Genomic DNA, 20,532 nt, shown 5'->3' on the forward strand with positions numbered 1-20,532 from the left:
AGGCCCGAGGAGGCGGCCCCGGGCCTCGGGTGTCCGCGGGCCCGGCGGGGCCTGGCGGGGTGCGGGCCCTCACAAAGGAGCTGCGGGGCTCCGACACGCCTCTGCCGTCCCGCCGGCACCGGGCGAGCCCCGGGGAAGGTCAGCGGCGGAAGGGGCTGGCAGGGCCTCGGCACAATAAATAATGGCTATTTATAAACTTAGGGAGCGCCTTGGCTCCGCCGCGGCCTTGCCGCCTCTGGCCGCCCGGGTGTCCGGGGCTTTGCCTGCCCTGACTCGCCGCCTCAGCGCCCGGCAAGCGCCGCCGCTCGGGGCCGCCTCAGGCTGGCTCCGGTGCATAAAAGAGGTCCCTAACCGCCCCCGGCGCCGAGAGCGATGCATACAGACCGGGTGTGGGGCTCCCGGCTGCTCCCAGAGCCTCCCTGGCCGGGTGCTCGCTTGAGGAGCGCTGATCACCCTCCTCCCGCAGTGCACGGGCTCTCTGTGGAGAAAGCTGTTCAGTTCCACTCTGGAGGGAGCGGGGCTCTTCCAGGCAGCCTGCCTGGAACATGTATCCTTATGTTCTGGCCGCTCTAGGCTGTGGGGTGGTTTTGGTAAAACATCTCAAAGATTTAAGGAGTGAAGGAACAGATTCTGCGGTGGCTCTTGCCAGGTCAGGGGGCCCCATCACCTTACCTGCTCCAGACTGGGAGCACTGTTCAGAACAAATCCTTACCACGTGTATTTTAACTGTTTTCCCACTGACCAGTGTGTGCAGAACACTGGGGAACTGCCCAGCCTGTGCTGCAGAAGGAAAGTTGGATTATGTGAGATTGTGGGTGTGTTCGATCCTTTAAGCAATGTAGCAGGGACTGATCGCTTGGCTATAGCTGTGGCATTTCTCAGGTACTCGGGTATTTCTCACTTCTTAGGAGCCCTAATTTATCTCTGGGTTAGCAAGTGTGTCACTTCCCCATTCTTAACTAACTGTTAAGTGTTGCACTCTGATTTCCCAGCACGTGACTTTTGTTTGCCTTGACCATAAATAGTATTTTTAGCATCTTCAAGAAAGAGTTGGCCAGCAGTGTTTGGCAGGCAGCTGCCATTGAGGCGGGAAGGGTTGGGGAGTGCTTCTGTTTGTAAACAGTGTCCCTTCTCCTCGAGAGCAGTGAGAGGAGAGGGACCTGAGTTCAGGAGGGGAGGTGTTTGATGGACTGGGCAGGGGAGCACAGACCTTCCTCAGGTTGCATAGAGTGGGAGATCCTTGGAAATCAGGAATGAGTAGAGTAAAAAAAACCAAACAAACAAAAAAAAACCCACCACACCAACATATAATTCCTGTTGGGGGAAAGAACTTGGTATAAATACCTTGAAAAAGGTGGCTTTTGGAGCTTTCACTTGTTTACCTGTGTGAGCTTGCTAATTAATGATCTTCTCAATTCATCGTGCACATTGGTCAGGAAGAAGCTCCTGAATTGCTCTTTATTTTTTCAGAATGTATTTTCCTGCGTTTTTTTCCCTTTCAGCCAAAGTAACATGTAAATCTCTTGGCAGCGTTTAGTTACAAGTGACCTGGGGTCCTCAGAGGATTTAAACTTCTGTGAGAGGGAATAAAAGTGTTACATTGATGGACTATAATGGGAAGTGTGGGTAGATTTCTTACAGACTGCAATGAAATAATGGCTTTTATCGTGTATAGTTTTGTCTGTAGAATAATAAATGATAGCTGAATAAGTAGTAGTTGGGAGGAGGTTTATACAGTTGTTTTAAATTTAATCTATCTAGACAAGGAGGAGATGGCCTATAAAGAGTTCAAGCCCTGGTATGTAACACTTGCAGCCTAAATTTTCATTCAGGTGTCAGCAGTTTGTCAAAATTCATGAAGTTGGATCCTGAATTAAGATATTTTATCCAAGGCTATGAAAACTTTCAGCAGGGGATTTTCATATTGGAGTTGTTTTAACTTTGTGACCTGAGCTTGTTTTAAACTTAAAGCTGAACCCTGTGCAATGGGGTTGATTTCATCCCTCAGTGGCCATGTGGCACAGACAGAGTGTGGAGAATTTGGATCAAGGGCCATTCCAGCCAAAAACTGTTCAAAACTTGTAACTGTTCCTCAGAGCTTGTCCCATCATGATCCTGAGCATCAGTGTGGAGATTGATTATTTTCAGACACCTGTGCAGGCAGAAATTCTGCTTCATATGAATCCCTTGGCTGAAGTTTGTGTCAGTTTTAGGTATGATGATGCTGTAATTTAAGCTGCTCGCTGACTGTGGCTGTTTGGGGACATGAGGAAAAACCCCTGGGTGCAGGAATGGAAAATAATCCAGGCAACGGAAACAATCTGTTCTTACTGCCTTCTGTGCAGGTCAGAGATTGCTGGGGAGAGGATCAGAAACCTGTCGTGGTTTTCTGTTGAGCTGGTGTTGTGTGGAGAGCAGGGAAGGTGAGCTATGGCTGGTTACTTCTGTTTTAATGGGCAGATGTGGGGATTGAGCTGGCTTGGGGTTGCTGGTGTTGCACCCTAACAGAGACAAGTGCTGAGCTCAGCCCTGGGTGGGAGCATCAGTCTCACTTTAGTAATATACCAATTTTATTTTTTCTTTGTCTTCACTGAAAGCAGCATCTGTGTGCACAGAAGGGCAGGGTTTAATTTTTGCTGTGCTCTGTAAAAATTGGGACAGGCAAGGTGTAGGTTGGGTCACATTCGTGGCATTCAGAGTCAGAAGCTCAAATTCAACACTGAACAAAAATGTTTTCAAATGGAAATATATCTTTAGGCTTAAAAAAACCCTCCTTTGGGTCTGTGAGTGTAGGAATTCCTGTGGTTGGGTGCCAGAAGTGTGGAGGATTTTTGCTGTGCTCCCCTGAACCACCTGGGGTTTGTTGTTCCCCATACCCCATGCAGGAAGGAGGGGTGGAAATGGGATCTGTAACAGGCTGAGCGATGGCTGCCTGGCGAGAGGAGAGCTCTGGGCTGTGTGCTGGCCCACTGCTCCTGGTTAATGGAAACAAGCTGCTCTGTGCAGGGCTCAGGGAGCCTGAACAGCCCTGGGAGCCTCCATGCAGGAGAGCTGCATGTGCAGACCTTGGAGCTGAACCAGGGGACGTTCCAGGGAGCTGGGACACCTCCTGGGGAATGGTGGCACTAAGGACTGGGACAAAACTTGTTGGATGCAGCAGGAGTGGTGGGAATCAGCTGTGCCCAGCACATGCGAGGGAGTTTCCAAGTGGGTTGACAAATGAGGATCAGAAGTTGGATCTAATTTTTTTTCTTTTTAATTCAACAACATATTTTATTAATCTGCAGGACTTTAGGCTGGTTTAAATGACTAAGTTCTCCTGACTTGGCCAGGACCACAGGCAGCTCCATGAGCTGGAAAAGCCAAAGGCAGAGTGCTGGAACAGTTGGCAGGCAGGGCAGCCGCAGCTGGGAGCTCCTGACAGACACATTTGTATCTGAGATGTTGCTGGATGATGTACTGTGACTATGTAGATATGAGGGTTTGACAAAGTATCTGCTGCTACCTGGGCTGGGCTTTTAGGGAGCAGCTTGGAGGATTTCAGGGGGACAAAGCTTTAAAGAGTTGTGCAGCTTGCAGTTTAGAAGGTGATGCGTTTTGGCATGTTTGATTTGGATTTGCAGAAGTATTAACATTTCCTGTGGCTTTTTTCTGCAATTCCAAGTCATTTAAGTACTCTTGCATATTACAGAGTAGTAAATAACTGTTAGTAATTCATTGCCTGATTTTGAAACCCAGTTTTACTTTGCTTTCTAAGGCTTTCTGATAACAAACAGCTGTTCTTGCTTACATCACTTGTCAGGTTGTTGCATTCGTACCCTTGACGCCCTGCCTTCTAACCTGCAAGTGCATAAAACCTTTTTTTAGCCCTTTTTGACCTCGTTTCCAGGCCGGTGGTGTGTGTGCTTTGTACCCAGTCACATCTAAGTACATCAGTCACCCACAGGTGTCGTGTGACAGTAAGGGGACACCCCACTGGCCCAGGATTGGACACACTTCCTTGTTTTTCCATTGCATATTTGTTTTCAGCCTTCTCACCCTATCCTAAGTCTCTGTCAGCTGGAGCTTCTGTCAGCCAGACACTTGGATTGCCACATTCAAAACTTAATTGATCCTGAAGCATTTTCTCTCAAAGTAGATTGAATGCTGAGATAAGTTGAAAAATCTTACAGCCAGCAGAAATTCAAGAACTCAGACTTTTTTTTAATTCTTGTGTCTCTTACATTAGTGGAGGGACTCCATGCTTTGAAAATATTATCAAATATGTGTCTCACCTGAAGCCTCCCTTTATTTATTCCTAATCATGTGGTAGTTCAGGAGGAAATTGCTATAAGTGGTTCAGAGTAGTTCCTGAAAAACTCTCTGTACCTTTGGATTTTCCATTAGCAGGTACTTCCTGAGCTGTGAGAGTGGACACATTCCTACTCATCTAGAAATCCAGGAGTTGAGGGGGGCTTGTTGCTTATTAGCTCCTAGCTGGATTACCTGCTTTGGAATAACCAGTTCATGATAGTCTAGGAGCCTGTGAACCTGCAATTTTCCTGTAGAAAAAGAGGTGTAACTCTGTGAGGAGTGACTTTCTGTACTTTGGTGAAGGTTAGTATCCTGGTGGTGTTTTCACTGCTGATGTGATTATAATTTTTTGACAGTTGATCATATTTAAATGTTCATTAAAATCACTTTGCAAACTGCATCCTCAGCTGGTGACCTCTACTCCCTTTCAAATCACAATGTTTGTTTGGTGTTTGTGTAAATGCAGAACACACTTGTTACTTCCATTTTTTTTATTGAGTGATGGTTGTAATTGTAGCTGTGATTCCTGTTTAAAGCTGTCTTTTGAAATAGTGTGTCCAGGTAACAGCTGATTTGGGTGACTTGATTTCCCCTTTACACACATCTGGTTTATTTGGAGGGGGAAATGAGGTTTTCTGTATTGTCGTTGCAAAACTTTCTCTTTCTCTGCTTTATCTTTTTGATGAACTGAATTCAGGCCTGTTTGTGGTTGACACTTCACGCTCAGTGCAGAAAACCACTTTTGATGCCCCTGTGGGAAGCAATGCACAGTCCCTGTGAGGATGCTCTCACAAGGTGCAGCTTCTGACCTTGGCCCTGGAGATCAGTGCCTTGCAGTTGGGAGGGCAGTGCCCTCCTGCCCCTTTGATTCCCTGGGACATGATCCGTGCCTGGGAATGCTGAGGGATCAACAAGCCTGAATTTCTGCTGGATCCTGGCTTGTTTGTGTGTATTGTAGGCACAGAAGTGAGGAATTGTGCTAAGTTGTACTCTTGAGAGCAAAAAGTCTCCAGTGCTTTATACACTCATCTAAACAAAAGGGTTTTCAGAACTTGAGGAATTTTAGCTCAAAGTTGGGAGTACTGTTTTCGTGCATGTGTCATGCAGGTCAAACAGCTTAAAAATAATTAAACCCCAGGACCATGCAAGCCACAGTGTGGCTTGTGTGTGTTTTTTAATCCCAGGGAGTGAGTCTTTTGTAGCCCCCAACTGATTTCCCTGAGGGGGAATCTGTAGTTGGTTATTTTAGGACTCACTTCAAATTTCTGGCATTTCCTTAAAGGGCTTTAGGCTCTGCTTGCTAGAAGAAACACTGAATATTGAGTTGAAGCCTGGTGAAAATTTTCATTTCTTTTTCCTTTCACTTTCCACACTTGAGGAAGAAAGGTTCCTCAGAACAGGCCAATTTTTTTTAAGTGCTGTGCTAAATTCTGTATCTTCTAGCTGCAATTAGTATATTTTCACATCCTGACATTTCACAAGAAAGCTTCACGCATCTCATTTTTTTGTTTTGTTGGCATGTGCTGTGTTTTGATCTTTCTGCTTTGCCTCAGAAGAAAACATCCAGTGCCGTTGGGCTTTGCTTTCCTTGGTGCTGAGGCAGGACCAGCTCCCCGTGGGTTTTCAGAGTGGCTGTTCAGTTCCTGTCAGAGGTGCCTCTGACTGATTAGGATCCACTGCTGAGCAATGACAGCACTGTGTTTTTGGGCCAGAAGTGGTGTTGGTGTGGTACAGAGCTGTGCAATGGGGAGAGCAGTGCTGGAACTGTGCTGAAAGTCAGCTTGAAAGCAGGGCTGGGGCTGCTGCTGGGTCTGTTCAAGAGGAAAACACCCAGGCTGGAGAAATACCTATTGAAAGAGAAAGTTTATGGTAAGTGCCTGCCTTCTGAGCAAAAGGAGACGCCCAGAGGAGGTGAAAACAGGGCATTTGGCTGTCTGTCTGTCAGGAGGGGAGGAGGGCAGGCTGAGCTTGATCTTTGCATGCAATTGGGGCAGGTCCAGCTGTGCTTTGCTGGAGGTGAGGCTTTGCCTCTGAGGTTTTTAGAGGGGATTCTGAGAGGAAGTGAATGAGCCAATGAATCCCAGTTTTGTGATGGAATTAGTGGAGCCCCTCTCCTTGGAGAGGCCAGTGCAGGCAGGTGGGCAGCAGGTAAGAAAGGCTGTAAAAGTGTGATAGTAGTAGGGGGTGAGACTTGATGAGGGTTATACTAAGCTTTACCCAATTTGTTATCCATGACAGTGCACGTGTTTGGAGCAGAGCTTTGCCAAGTTTGTTTTCTGGTAGAAGGCATGGAGGCTGTTCTGCTGATTGTCATTGTTTTTGTCAAAAGATTCCTTCATTTCTTTAAATTGCATGGGGTTTAGTTTGAGGGGCATGGCTTGGGTTCCCAATGCTTGTATCTTCTGCCTGACAGATGTAATGGTGTCATGCCTTAGCTCCAAGTGCCAGCTCCTGCTTTTACCCAAAGTCTCTGAGTGACCATTCCCTCACTCAGGGCACAGTGCAGTGGCTGCATCTCATCAATGCTTGCCCTTGACTTAAAGAGCCTTTTTGTCTTTCAGCCATCTTCTAATGGAGCAGGTCTGGCTTGCACCTTTCCCATTTCTGCTCCACCCATAGCTCACCAGTTTGCATACATGTTTTAGCACCTTTGTTGAATGCAAGTGTTGCTGGTCAGTTGTGTTGGTCATGAGCTGTAAGTCATTTATCCTTTTCTTTTTAATCTTTAATTTGATAGGTACGTGGATGTAGATGTTTTTGTTTTGTTAATTTTCACACCACATCTTTTCTGTACTTTAGGTTGACTCCTCACTGCACTGTGAAAACCATTAGGAAAAAGTCCTTGGGGTTAAAACCTGGGGCTCCACAGTTACCTGCACTTGGGTCTAGAAATTAATTTAAATGTCGACTGATCTGTCTGAAGCTGAACCCGTGCATCATAAGGCGCTTCCACTCTTAACGGGAGCTCAGCTGATCCACACGGACAAGTTAAGTGAGGTAGGGGCTGGCCCTTTCTCCAAGCTTGCCCTTGGATCAGTCCTTGACTTCCAGTCCTGCTCAAGGTTACTCAGTACTCTTTCTGCCCTGCTTCTAGGAAACTCGACTGGGAGTCTAACAAACTCTGCTTCCCCTTCCCTGCTTTCCCTGAGATGATGTGTCTGTCAAAATCCTCAAATGCTCATCTCATTTAATTTGGAATTGAAATTATTTCTTTTATACCCATAAAATGTGGAACTATCCTCTCCTAGTATGCTTTGAAGAAGCTGGTTTGAGGGCTACTGTCATTTAACATCCTAAAAAATCCAAACCAATATTTCAACCTATGCTGCTTTGATTTGCTTTAATCCCATTTCAAAACTTTCCAATTCTTTCCAGCATCTGTGCTGATTTTCACGTGCTTTTTGTAGAAAGTGGAAGACGACACGATGCCAATCCGCCGCTCGGTGAACGCTTCTTCCCGAGAAACCCCTCCCAAAAGCAAACCTGCAGAAGGGGAAGAGGTCAAAGCAGGTACAGTCATGAGGGGCTTCATGTATATCCAAACACAGGCTGGCTCTCAAACTCCTGGAAAACCCTACAGCCAGGATGCAAATATTAATGTTTGGCTCCCTGTCACAGGCTTTTCCAGGATTTGTGTTTTGCAGACACTGTTTTCAGTATGAACCCACTTGTTTTGTCTTTTATACCTTGTGTCACTCCAGACATGAAAATATGGCTAAATATCCTCCCTTTTAAGTTTGTACATTCTTTAGGGTAAAGGAATTATGAAATTTCAGTAGCTTTAGAAAGATGGTTTGAGATCAAAAGGTGCAGTTAATGAATGGGAAAACAGAGTATTCAATTTTTTTTTCTTAATTTTCCTGAGCAAAAATGTTTTACCACAACATGTTGTGGAATCTAGCCTGATATTAACATGCCTGCTCTTAGCAGCTTGGCCTCAGTGTCCCAGAATGTGTCATTTCATGACTGCAGTCATTTGGTTTCACTGACTTTGTCCTCTTTGGTGTCACAAGTAAAAAAACTACCTACAAAACTGACTCTTAATTCACAGTATTTTAAAGGCCTCCCTGGGAAAACTGCACAGGAATGTACCAGAAATACTTAAGCTGCACAGAGCAGTGTTGGTGGGCAGTTATTTATCCAAAGAGTGTGGAATTTCAGTTTATATGCATTTTATCTAGTAGGCAGCCCAGGCTCTAAGGCCTGTTCTCAGCTAAATGTACTTCTATGGATTTTTTATTTCCTTGGTGAGTTGATTTCTGACTGGATTTGATCCTTCTGATATACAAGTGCTCCTGCCAATGCACGTGCCACCTAAAGCTTTGCCAAGTCTGGGAAAATGTGATGGAATTGTAATTATCCTTCAGGTGCTTTTGTGTTTGAAAATAACTGGGTCATAAGCAAAGCTACTTCTTAGAATCCCAGGCCTGTCTGCAACAGCAGCTTGTGGAGTTAAGAGAGCACTGTTGGAACTGGTTAATTGTGAAAATGTTGCATGACTGCATGTTGTTTGCAGTTATTCTGGCATTTGAGGGCTGATTGCACCTTTATTGATACTCTTTTCAGTAATTTTCTTCACTTTTTAAATTGCTTTTAAATAACACATTTAAGTTAGTGAAAATAAATTGGTTGGAAATAATTAGTGGGGCGTGTTCTTAAGTTTGGCTTTTCTTCCCTCTGCCTTCCTAAAAAATAAAAGCTGGTTTTGGACAGCAACTTGATGCTTTTTCACATTTTTTAGATGCAGAAGCCACCTCTGAGGAATCTGCCTCTGTTGGAGAGGAGCAAGAGACTGAAACCCTGCCTGCTGCACCCAGTGAAGCAGAACAGCCAAAGGAACCTGAGAATGAAGGGAAGGAGGAAACAAAGTCCTCAGAAGAAACCAAAAAGGAGTAAGGCTTACTTGGCGCTGAATTCAGGGATTTAGGTGGGGTCCTAAAGGAAGTCAGACTCTACAGAGAGAGAAGATAGTGGGAGAGAAAAGGGAAAATGAGTGCCTTAAGGTGCCTCTCCTTAAGATGCTTCTAAGGAAGGAGGTCCTGATCTCAAACATGTGAACATGAGACATGGAGCTGCTGTTCTCAAACATGTGAAACTGAATACCAGTACAAGGTCTCTCTCTTACTAATAGAAACATCAAAGTAGTCCTTAAGTTACATTAAATAATGTCAGATATTCTGGGCTTGCTGTTGTTGTTGTTGTCCTGCTTGTTGCCTTGTTTTAGTGCCTTTTTTCTTACCATTGCTCTGCATTTTCCCTAAGAGAGAAGGACCAGACCAAGGAGAAGGAGAAGAAGGTGAAGAAGACCATCCCTGCGTGGGCCACGCTCTCTGCCAGCCAGCTGGCTCGGGCACAGAAGCAGACTCAGATGGCAGCCACCTCCCGGCCCAAAATGGATGCCATTTTAACCGAGGCCATCAAGGTGGGCAGGACACAAATGGGGGTTTTATTCAATTTGTGTCCTAAACACGCAAATTTCAGCTTGCTGAGGTGCAGGTGACAGTGCTGTGTGTTAGCAGGAAGCTCAGTCTGTAAGATGGGTCTGCTTGTGCCTGGAAGCCCATGGAGCTGGCATGTGAGTCCATGAGGATGATGAGGGGCCCTGTAGCTGATTCCTTTGTTTAGAATTTGTTTCCCTCCCTAATTACATTATGAGGAACAGCTAGGATGGCATAACCTGGTTGATTGCTGTCGTAATTTTGTTTGCTGTGCCTCCTAGCCACATTTAACTTCATTTACCTGGATTCATCCATCCATTTGATCCATGTGCTTTCTTTTAGCATTAACTTACTCTAAACCCAGTACAGATGGAGATGCTGTAAACCTGAAATCCAAAGTCTTGGTTTACTTGGTCTTGGTTTACTCAGTCCCTCCTGACTGTAAGAGGAGATCTCTGCTGTTGTAGCTGTGCTGCTGCTCTCCCCTCAAGGCTTGGTCACTCCCTTCAGAGGAGGCCTGGACGCCACCAGCCTTAACTACAAGATAGCCTTTCCCTCTAGCTTCAAAAAATGAACTTCACCTCAAGTTTTGCTAGTTTACTGATGTCAATCCTCCATCTTCTTAAAAAAAATAATTGGCAGGTTGTTCAGACTTAGTGATTACTCAGTCTGGCATTAATAAAGTGTTAGTAAATCAGTTGTGCAGCATTGCCAAAAGGTGACTGTTTTGTATTTTAAGCCGTTCTGTGTGAGGGCTTCAGAGCAGGGGAATAGTAGATATGTGCTTGCTGTGCTGCTTTTGTGTTGTTTGTGTTGCTCTTCAGCTACTCAGAGGAGGAAAGTTAAGTATTTTGTTAGTCATGTTTTATACTTGATTCACAGTGGGAAAAAGGCCAGCCCTGGCATCCTGTGGTGGCCTGTGTGCATCAGTCCAATCTCTGTTCTCCCACCCCACTCAGGATAATTCCAGTGTGGGTGGTTTCTGATGTTTTGTGTCTGTTTCAGGCCTGCTTTCAGAAGAGCGGTGCCTCGGTCGTTGCAATACGGAAATACATCATCCACAAATACCCTTCCCTGGAGCTGGAGAGGAGGGGATACCTCCTGAAGCAAGCACTGAAAAGGGAGCTGGAGAGGGGAATCATTAGGCAGGTAAGAGCTGCTTTGTGGAGCAGCACTGGAGATGGCATTGCTGAAGAGGGACTGTTTCCAAGGGCCTGGAGTGCCAGGACAAGGGGGAATGGCTTCAAGGTGCCAGAGAACAGAGTTAGATGAGGTATTGGAAAATGATCCTTCCCTGGGAGGGTGAGGAGGCCCTGGCACAGGCTGCCCAGAGAAGCTGTGGCTGCCCCATCCCTGGCAGCGTTCAAGGCCAGGCTTGGAGCACCTTGGGATAGTGGAAGGTGTTCCTTCCCATGGCAGGGGTAGAACTGGGTGATCTTTAAGATCCTCTTCAGCCAAAACCATTCCACGATTCTGGGAACTGCATAGGAATTCCTTAACTTCATTAGAAGGTCTGTGAAATGAGCATGTTCTCCCTTGTGGAGGTTCCTCAACCTCTGTCCCTGCTTTGTTGGACGCTGGCAGGATTTCAGCACTGTTGTGTCAGTCACACGCTTGGCACCGTTGGTTTTTGTGCAATTCCTGCCATTTTGGGTGTTGTGTCACACAGCATTGCAGCAGCACATGAGTCCGGCGGTGTCACTTCTGCAGCAGTGTGGGTTTTAACTCTGTAATTTATGCTTGTGTTATCTGTCAGGATCTACTGGTCAGCACAGCAGAGTATGTCCCAATGTCTGGCTGCAGTTTCTGATCTTCCAGAAGTTTCAGTGGGTTCAAGTCAGGCCTCTGCCATAAAAACCCACTGCAGGGTGACAGTGCATTCAAAATCTGCATCATGATGAGTTGCTCTCAGGTTGTTAGTATTCCGAGTTACTCTGCTAAGGACTGAAATTTACTTTCTCTTGAACCAGGTGAAAGGAAAGGGAGCTTCTGGCAGCTTTGTGGTGGTGTCTAATGCAGGAAAAACTGTTCCAAAATCCAGAGACAGAAAGGTAAGATGGAACATTTTAAACAACACTCTGAAATGTACTGCACTGAAACACATGGACCTTACCCAATGTTCTCAATCCAGTGTTCTCCTCCTTCCTGAGCTTTTTCTCCACAAGTACAGCAATTAAAACACCCATCCCACTGGTATTAAAAAACTACTGTGAGGAATTAAACCCAAGTCAAATGATCAAAATCTCAGTTTAAAAATGTTTACATTAACCCCCTAGGCTTTGGTTCAGAGACACAGAAGTGAATAACCATGAAACTCTTCTTCTGTCTTTGCTGGGCAGAGATAAGTGCCTCTCAGGTACTGGAAGAGAGTTTTGTGCTACTGCTGTGTGTGTTTTATCTGTTGTGTGGATAAAGGGAAGACTTCAATCTTCAGGACTGAGGGGAACGTTTTCCCATCAGCTGTGAAGACAGAGGGAGGAAGAAGAAAATGTCCTAAGGCTTCTGGAAGAAAGTTGTTGATACTCAGTGTTGTTGGGGAAGGGGATGGTTTATTGAGCTTCACAGTTAGTTGTGGTTCCAGCAGTTCTCATCTCCCCTCCATGCTGTGTTGAGTGTGTGGAACACGTTCCTAACGCTGCAGTCACAAAATGCTTAGCTGGAATTGCCAATCCCTTGGGATTAGACAGGTGATGTCAGACATGTAACACCTTGGTGGTCATCTCCTGCCTCCTGGGTCCTCCAAAAGCCCTAAAACTGAACTTGGTGTAGGGCCCTGGAGGAAACTAATTGTAGTGGAACTTTTTAAACAGAGCTGACTGGCTCCACAAGAAGTGTGAGCAAGGCAACTGATGCCTGCTGACACATCACCTCTCTCTGCAGCATATGGGTGTCTTTGTCCCCAGCTACTTCTCTGCGTTGCAGCAAAACAAATGTTCTGGATGAATTTGGCTGGCAGGGGAGCAGCTCCCTCACCAATGCACTGTTTGCAGAGCTGCTCTTCAGCATCAAATCACTGAACTTCAGCACATTTTCTGTATACAGAACCGACCAGTTTTCCCTGATGATCCCCTCTCATAGTAACAAAAGAGGTGGAGGAAAACTCAGAATGGAGCATTGGCTTCAATCAAGATTTTATTGTGTTATTTCCAAAAAAAAAAGGACTCCTGTTTAGCTGTTCATTTTGGGGAAGGGGAAGACTTGATTTGTGTAAACAGGTTCTGTCTTTGATGAGTTTTAAGTTTCGTGTCAGCATGTATCATTATCTTCACAGAAAGGGCTGTAAAACATTGGCACAGGGGATCCAGGGAGTCACCATCCCTGGAAGTCTGCAAAAAACCTGCAGATGTGGCACTTGGGCACATGGTCTGGTGGTGAATATGTCAGTGCTGGGTTAATGTTTGGACTTGATGATCTTGGAAGGCTTTCCCAGACTGAATAATACTGTGATTCTATGATTTTTCTTCCGTCTCACTGAAGTGTGGCAGAGGAAGACGTCTATAGCAAGAGAAAGGAAATAATTAAAAATACAGATGTTAGGTACTCAGCAATTTTTATTTGTGAAGCCTTTCTAAAACTCCTATGAAAATTCAGCCAGATTTTCTGTATATCTCTTAAGCTGCAAACTGTTTTAAGTTGTTAAAGAGCTGCCTTACAGCTCCTGAATTTCCAGCTCAGCAGCCAGTGTCAGGAGCACTTATCCCCACATGTGAATTGCTGGCTCAGAAACCCAGAGTTGTAGGCCCTGCTGATGCATGCACGTCTGTGTGTTCCAGAAAAGCACTTCAGCCCTGAGCACAGAGCAGCAGGTGAAGCTGGAGGATGTCCTGCCACTGGCCTTCACCCGCCTGTGTGAGCCCAAGGAAGCTTCTTACAGCCTGATCAAGAAATACGTGTCTCAGTACTACCCCAAACTCAAAGTAGATATAAGGTAAGTGCTGGAGCTGCTTTAGCAAGCAGAGGACTGGGGAAACTGGGCTTTCCTCTGGTTTTATCTCACTTCACAATGATTCAAGCTGGTATTTAAGCCAGCTGCTGCTCTGAGTGGCAGGGCCTCTGGGAAAACTTCAGGAAAAGCTGTGCCTTTTCTTGTGTCCCTCCACATCCCATCTTTGTTCCTGACACCACCAGCAGCACTGCTCTGCACACCTCATCCATACCCACATCCCTTTACTGCCTGGATGTGAAGGGCTCTCCTCAGGGTCTCATGGCCCTTGGATCTCGATGCTTTAGCCAGCACATATGTGCAGCAGTCTTTAAGCAGACCTGTACGGAGCAAGCTGAGGCTTGGGAAGCAAAACTAGGAAAACCCTGCATGTCACCTCTAACAGGGTTTTGTCAGCCCTTGTTTGCCTGTGAGCTGAGTGCCCACCACATCCAAATGTGCTGCTCAAGGTGAGTGGGTCCTTGCCAGGGCCACGTGCCCGGAGCTGCCAGCGGTGCCGTGGCACCGAGCCCGTGCCACCACTCAGCTCCCAGAGTGGTGCCGCCTTCTGCCCGGGCAACGAGCCTCGCTGACAGGTCTCCATTTAAAGTGTCTGCATGTAGGCAGACACTCTAAGTGCTGCTCTGCTCACATGCTGCAAAGCGCTGTTTCTCTGTTTGTTTTTGGAGCTGTCAGTGTGTGTCAGTAAAGCTTTCTCCTCCTGTGTTTCAGACCCCAGCTGCTGAAGAACGCCCTGCAGAGAGCTGTAGAGAAGGGCCAGTTAGAGCAGATCACAGGGAAGGGAGCATCTGGGACATTCCAGGTCAGAGACTGGCTTCATCCTTGTTGACCACAAGCCTTGGATGTCAGTTACTGCGCCCTGTCCCCTGGTTTCCCTGGGCAGCCCTTTCTTCAGCAGCCTGGCATGCCCCGCACTTGTCCAGCTGTGAAGCAGTAGGACTCTTGTTCTCCTCTCGGTCTCCGTTTCAGGAGCAGACCCCTGTTCCCTTGCTGAGTGTGCTGCATGCACTGCTCAGCTCTGACTCACCAGCACAGTAGGGAGCTGGTGGGGTAAGCTTTCCTTTCCATCCCTCACTGGAAGTGCAGCAGGTACCCCAGATGCCTGCAACATCTTTTACTCATGTGTGTACCATGGAAGGCTCTTGGGTACATTTGGTCCGTGGGATGGAGGAAGATGCGATTTATTTTGCTTTCTTTCCTCCCTTGAGCAATAGGCCCTTAGACTGCCACATCCTTGCAGTGTATTTGGGGCCTGGGGTGAGGTGTTGCTGATAAAGCCCCCCAGGCCAGCTGACTGACTAGGCCTGTCCTCCCACCTACAGCTGGGAGAGCAGCGTTCCCTGTGCAGTGTTTTAATATTAAACGTATCTGTGCTAATGCAGGAGCGCCGACCCACCTGGTGCAGAGGAGCTTGTCCTGACCTGGTTTGGGAGAATTTTGTCTTGATGCTTTTCTCTTCCTCCTTGGAAAATAGCTGAAGAAATCAGGGGAGAAGCCCCTGCTGGGTGGGACTCTGATGGAAGATGCCATCCTGTCTGCTATTGCGGCCATGAACGAACCGAAGACCTGCTCCACCACAGCGCTGAAGAAGTATATCCTGGAAAATTACCCAGGGACCAACTCCAACTTGCAGGGTAAAGTACTGATCCCTGTACTGCTTCTATTCTGTATGCTGAGAGAGTCCTGCAGCTGCAGATGTGCCTGTGCAGCACCTTTAAACTGCAGGGAGCTGCAGCTGCTCAGCCCTTTGTGCTGCAGAGATGCTCTGGGGTTTTAGTTCCCATCAGTCGCTTTCAAACCAGTTCCTGAGACAGAATGCATGATTTTCTTGTCTATAGCCAGGAAGGGGGAATAGTATTTAAGTACTTTTATTGTTCTTAAATCACCAAGTTGATTTCATATCTCTCTGCTTTGAAAGGGACAGCAGCTTGCATCAATGCAGTTCCTAATTGCTTTTTATTGAGACAACTTGTGTAGTTTAACTTTTTTAAAAAATTCACGAGCACCCCTCTTACTGATTTGTTTGAGGCCCTACTTTGCACCTGATTTTTTAAAGGTCAAGCAAATAAGGAGAAAAGCTAATTGTATTTTATTTGGAAGGGAGATTGGCATGTCTTTGTTCCCAGGAGTGACTCTAATGTCTGGTTTGACTTTTGCCTGAGCACAGGCTTTCAAGCAGATGTTCTGGTGGCTTCTTTGGGTTGTTTGGGCTGAGCCCCCATGCAGTTGGTTGGTGCTGGAGGTCCATAGAGACAGGCTGAAGTCACAGTGGTCTCTGCTCAAACCTGAACATAGATCAGTTTGTTCCTGTGGTGTTTGTTCACCGAGCTAGTGCCATTCCTCAGGAGCAGAGAGGAGGTTTCTGATCCCACAGTCTTTACCCAGAGCTGGAGCACAGCATCAGCACAGCTGTTTGGTGCAGGGTTACTGACACACAGCACAGGTTCCAGGACTGAAGAAGCTGCCCTGAGGCTTTCTGCCAATTAGAAATTGATGCTGAGTGTGACTTCTTAATCTCAGGGCAGGGAAAAGAGGTTCCAGGCTTCCTAAGCCCTCCCATGGTTTACTTTCAGGACCATTGGAAATGTCCCTGGTCCTTAGGAACTGTGTTGAGCCAGCCTCCAGTGCTTGTCGCTCCTGCAAGGCCAATAAGGAAACCTCAGCTTGCAATCTGTTGTTTTCTTTCTCCTTCCGTTACATAAAAAGAATTTTGATGATCTCTGCTTTGTTCTGAGAGAGCCGGAGGAAGATCTGGTGAGATGTGAAAAGCAGGCGGGTACACACTGCAGAGCAGAGCTCTGCTCTCCTCCCCAGTTTATGGCTCATTGCAGAACTGGACTTGATTGGAGTCAAATCCCTTATGTGCTGTTATTGACCTTTGACACCCAGAGTGAAACCAGCCTGGTGGTTATAAAAACTTTGGAACATGCTAGAGAGTGAACCTTGTTTTTTCCTGGGAGCTCAATATGTAAATGGCCCCTCTAAGTCAAGCTGAAAATAGTTCTGAACTGACTAAACAACCCAAGCCCTTTGCCAGAGACAAAGATCCCCTGTACTTGCACAGTTTGAGTTTCAGTTCTTACACAGTACACAATGGAATGGCTGGAATAAAAGTCTGGAATAAAAGACTGGAATAAGAAGTCCATTTGTTGTGTTTCTAGACCAAATATTCTACCCTTTAAACAGCAAAACAAAAAGCAAGCCACGGTATGGGGAAAGATGCAACACATACAACATTTAGAACATGAGGAGATCAAAACCAGGGTAAAAGGCTTGTTTTAAAACACACTTTAGAGGACAGTCTGAGACCTGGGTTAAATTTGGACAGACGTAGTTACATGGTGCTCTTGAATGACTTATGAAGGAGCATCCCATGATGATAACATCAGAAACGTGCACTGTTCTCAACTCCTTCCTTTGGAGAATTTAAAGCCACTCTTGCCAGGTGCTCAGGAACAATATCTTGTATCTTGTTCAAATTGACTGAGAGGATTTCCCATCCTGACTCCAGCTCTGATTTCAGAGGGCACAGTAGAGAGCAGTAAGGTCAGACAAGAGGATAAAGATAGTAACACAGCTTTTCTTGGATTTCTTTCTCACAGTGCATCTACTGAAGAGAACCCTGCAGAAATGTGAGAAGAATGGCTGGATGGAGCAAATTTCTGGGAAAGGCTTCAGTGGAACCTTTCAACTTTGCTTCCCTTATTATCCCAGGTAAAGAGCTTGTCTGTAAAATGATGTTCAGGAGTTTTGCACAGCTCAGGTATCAGAGCTGGAGTTCATGAGCCAGCCTGCTATTTACAAGGAGGTTGTGGAGGGTTTACTCACTGCTGAACTGCCACATTGTCACCCATGCTCTGGATAATGGCATTACTTGGGTGAACAGAAACCTGACTTCATTAGCAAGGGAAGCTTTTAAGGGCGGTAGAAATACTGGGTTCAGTGTTCTCAGGTAGTCTGTTGTGCTGCTTTTGTTGCAGGCTGGGCTATTTAAGTGTTCTGTGCTACAACCAATTTACCTGAGCAGGGAGTGGGGTGGGTTCTCCATGCCAGGATGCTCCTAAGGAGCAGGATCCAGCTGTTCCTTCCTTGAGGGAGGATGACCTAGATTAGGTACTGAGGCTAAACCAGCCTTTCTTCTCCTGCTGTGAGCTGACCCTGTGCTGGGCCATGTGGAGCCCTGGGATGAGGCCTTGGTGTCCCAGGAAGAGCCAAATGGCAGCACAGACATTGAAGTGCCTGCTCCCCAGCTCCCTTTATTGCACATGTGACCCCTCACAGCTTCAGCCATGCTTAGCTGCTGGAGTCTGATCCTACCCCTTTGCTGTTCCTCTCCCTGGGTTTGCAGGGAAGGAGCAATGAAGGATAGGAAGAATGGGGAAATGGAGAAGGCACAGCTTAGGGCTGGTACATTCCCAGGCTGTCATGTTTCTGCCATTGCAGAGACTAAATAACCATAGCAGCAGTCACATAATTCCTGGGGGTGATTCTGGATTGGGCTAAAGCTGCAGCCTTAGGGGGAGGCTGCAGTGCCAGAGGAGAGCCAGGTCACCCAGGGCTTGCCTACCCTGGAGTTGTACCTTAAAAGCAAATCACGCTCTGACCAGACCCCTCTTGTAGCCCAGATGTGCTCTATCCAGAGAAGCAGCAGGATGAGGATTCTGAGGAATCTGATGAGGAAGAAGAGGAAGAATCTGAGGAGGAAGAAGAATCTGAAGAGGAAGAGTCTGAGGAGGAAGAGCCACCACCAAAGAAGAGGTATGGCAGCATGAGAGATGAGTGGGCTCCTTTGGGTGAAATAGGTGTCTGTCACAGCTGCAGAGTGCTCAGGTGTGTCTCTTGCTGTGGTCACCTATCCACAGGGCTGTTGCTCACAGGTGTTGGCAGAAGTTTATAGTTATTCCTTATTCCAGAGATACTGACCTCTCCCATTCCATAGTTTGAAGCCTTCCTCTTTTCTCCTCCAGATGAGAGCCTGTGTTTATTCTTTACATTGCTTTTAGTCTCCTGCTTTAGAAACTGTGATGTTTCACGTGGAGCTTTTTGTATTTATTGTTTCCTTTAAAAAATTCTTCCCTACAGTAATTATTTGCAGCTCTGTAGCCAGATATGAGACCTGCCTCACTCAGAATTTGGACTTAATATGAGTGTTTGTTAAGTAAAAATCCCATTTAGAGAGGAGAGATAGTGCTTAGGGCTCTTAATTGTTCTGACAGCTGACTGATTCACTGGCATTATTTATATGTTTATTTGCCTAACAAAGGGGTTGGAAGCTGGCAGCTCTGTAGGGATGGGAAGTGCTCAGTGTAGAGCTACCAGAGGAGCTCTTGCTCTTTGGGATTTAGCTCATGGAATGTGCTGGCAAAGGACAGGGATGCCAAGATGTGCTTCATTTATGCAAATTGCTGACAGCAGCTCTGCTCTGGGTACCGTTTGTGCCTCCACTGAGCTCCTGTGCTGTCTCTTCCTGACAGGATGCAGAAGAGACCACCCCCCAAGTCCCGGAGCAGGGCCCCTCCGATGAAGCGAAGAGAGTCCAAACCCAAGCCAAGGAAAACCCCCACCGCCCGCCGGGGCAAAGCAAAGCCCCCTCCCAAGGTCAAAACCCCTGCTAAGAAAGCCAAACCAGCAGCCCCAGCCATCAAGAAAGCCTCCAGTGGCAGCTCTTCCAAGAAACCAGCAGCCAGTGGGAGGAAGGAAGTGAAACCCTCTGCCAAGGGCAAATCCACCATGAGGAAATCTCTCCGGGCAAAAAAGTAAAATGTTTCTGATGTCAGGGAATCCCATGGTCAAATCCACAATCTTGTTTTATAAGTCAACGTGCATTTGTATTTTAGTTATGATGCTTAAACACTTCTTTAATTTTTTTAAATTTTTTTCTTGAACGATGGGGAAAAGCTGAAAACTAAATCAAACCAACCCGAGCATTCATTAGATCTCGATGCTGTGCCTCGGGCCTGCCCCTCCCCTGGAACGAGTCATCTTTACTTTCTGCAATAATTTTAGGACTTTTCTAGGACGTCTCTAATCTGTACATTTATGGTATTCCACGTGGGTTTTGGGGGGGAGGGTTGGCTTTTAAAACAATTCTTCAGAGAAGATCTTTATACCTTTAGACAGCAGGAACAGGATGATCAGGGGAATGTGATTCTTTACTGAGAAGGTGCCGTGGCAGAGGAGTCCTCCCCAGATCCCTGCATGCTGAGGTCCTTGGTGCTCCCGTGAGGGAGCTGTGTACAGACAGCACTTGCACTGAGCCCCGAGGTGCTGCTCTCCTCACCACAGGCCCAGGGCTGGCTGCTGAGTCGGATCCTTGGTGTCCCTGAGGGTCTGGTGCCAGAGGGGCTCCCAAAGGGGCAGCTCTCGGTTAGGCGGGTGATTTGAATTAGTGTTTCCACACCACATCTGTTACCTTAAAACCAAAATATATCAAAGTCTTCTTGAATCCAACTTTCAAATGTTTTTAAGAGATAAAAAGCCTGAGTTTGTCACCTCTTGTTTACCCTTTTTTAAAGAGAAGTTGGAGAGCTATACAATTGCTAATGTAGAGATGTTGATAAGTGAAGAACATGCGGTTTGCTAAAATAAAATGAAACTAGATTCCAGACCTGCCTTGTGTCCATTCTCTCCTCGCCCCAGCTTCTCCTCCTGGAAAGGTAGAGAGGAGGGAATACAGTCACCACGGATTGCTGCAGAGGCAGATCTTTGTTCAAAGCCAGCATGATTTAGCCTGAGCCACTGCCAAGCTCTGTAGTTGGACCAGTTCCTGACCTTTTTCTTCCCTGGTTTCTCTGGAGACAAAGGTGAGTGAGGGAAAAAGCTCTGTTGAAACCTCTTGCTGGTCCTCTTGTCCCCTTG

The 20,532-nt window shown here is 46.6% G+C and overlaps 1 protein-coding gene across 4 annotated transcripts in view; it reads left to right on the forward strand.

The window, feature by feature from the left end:
* The window catches only part of HP1BP3 (heterochromatin protein 1 binding protein 3), a 29,694-nt gene extending 9,415 nt beyond the window's left edge, over nt 1-20,279 (forward strand). Inside the window, exons 1-13 of one of the 4 annotated variants that reach the window (XM_039697413.1) lie at nt 1,244-6,162; nt 7,093-7,290; nt 7,701-7,803; nt 9,035-9,185; nt 9,556-9,715; nt 10,737-10,880; nt 11,702-11,782; nt 13,505-13,659; nt 14,386-14,476; nt 15,149-15,308; nt 17,277-17,388; nt 18,295-18,432; nt 19,149-20,279. In XM_039697413.1, the coding sequence (XP_039553347.1) occupies nt 7,195-7,290; nt 7,701-7,803; nt 9,035-9,185; nt 9,556-9,715; nt 10,737-10,880; nt 11,702-11,782; nt 13,505-13,659; nt 14,386-14,476; nt 15,149-15,308; nt 17,277-17,388; nt 18,295-18,432; nt 19,149-19,434 (1,677 nt within the window). In that variant the 5' untranslated portion in view covers nt 1,244-6,162; nt 7,093-7,194 and the 3' untranslated portion in view covers nt 19,435-20,279. Of the gene's footprint in view, nt 1-1,243; nt 6,163-7,092; nt 7,291-7,700; nt 7,804-9,034; nt 9,186-9,555; nt 9,716-10,736; nt 10,881-11,701; nt 11,783-13,504; nt 13,660-14,385; nt 14,477-15,056; nt 15,309-17,276; nt 17,389-18,294; nt 18,433-19,148 lie in introns of those variants that run through there. The other 3 variants (XM_039697414.1, XM_039697416.1, XM_039697417.1) reach the window with 3 other exon arrangements.
* The last annotated feature ends 253 nt before the right edge of the window (nt 20,280-20,532 follow it).

Source organism: Passer montanus, unplaced genomic scaffold (genome assembly GCF_014805655.1).
Source record: "Passer montanus isolate IOZ18808 unplaced genomic scaffold, ASM1480565v1 scaffold118, whole genome shotgun sequence".
Classification (NCBI taxonomy): domain Eukaryota; kingdom Metazoa; phylum Chordata; class Aves; order Passeriformes; family Passeridae; genus Passer; species Passer montanus.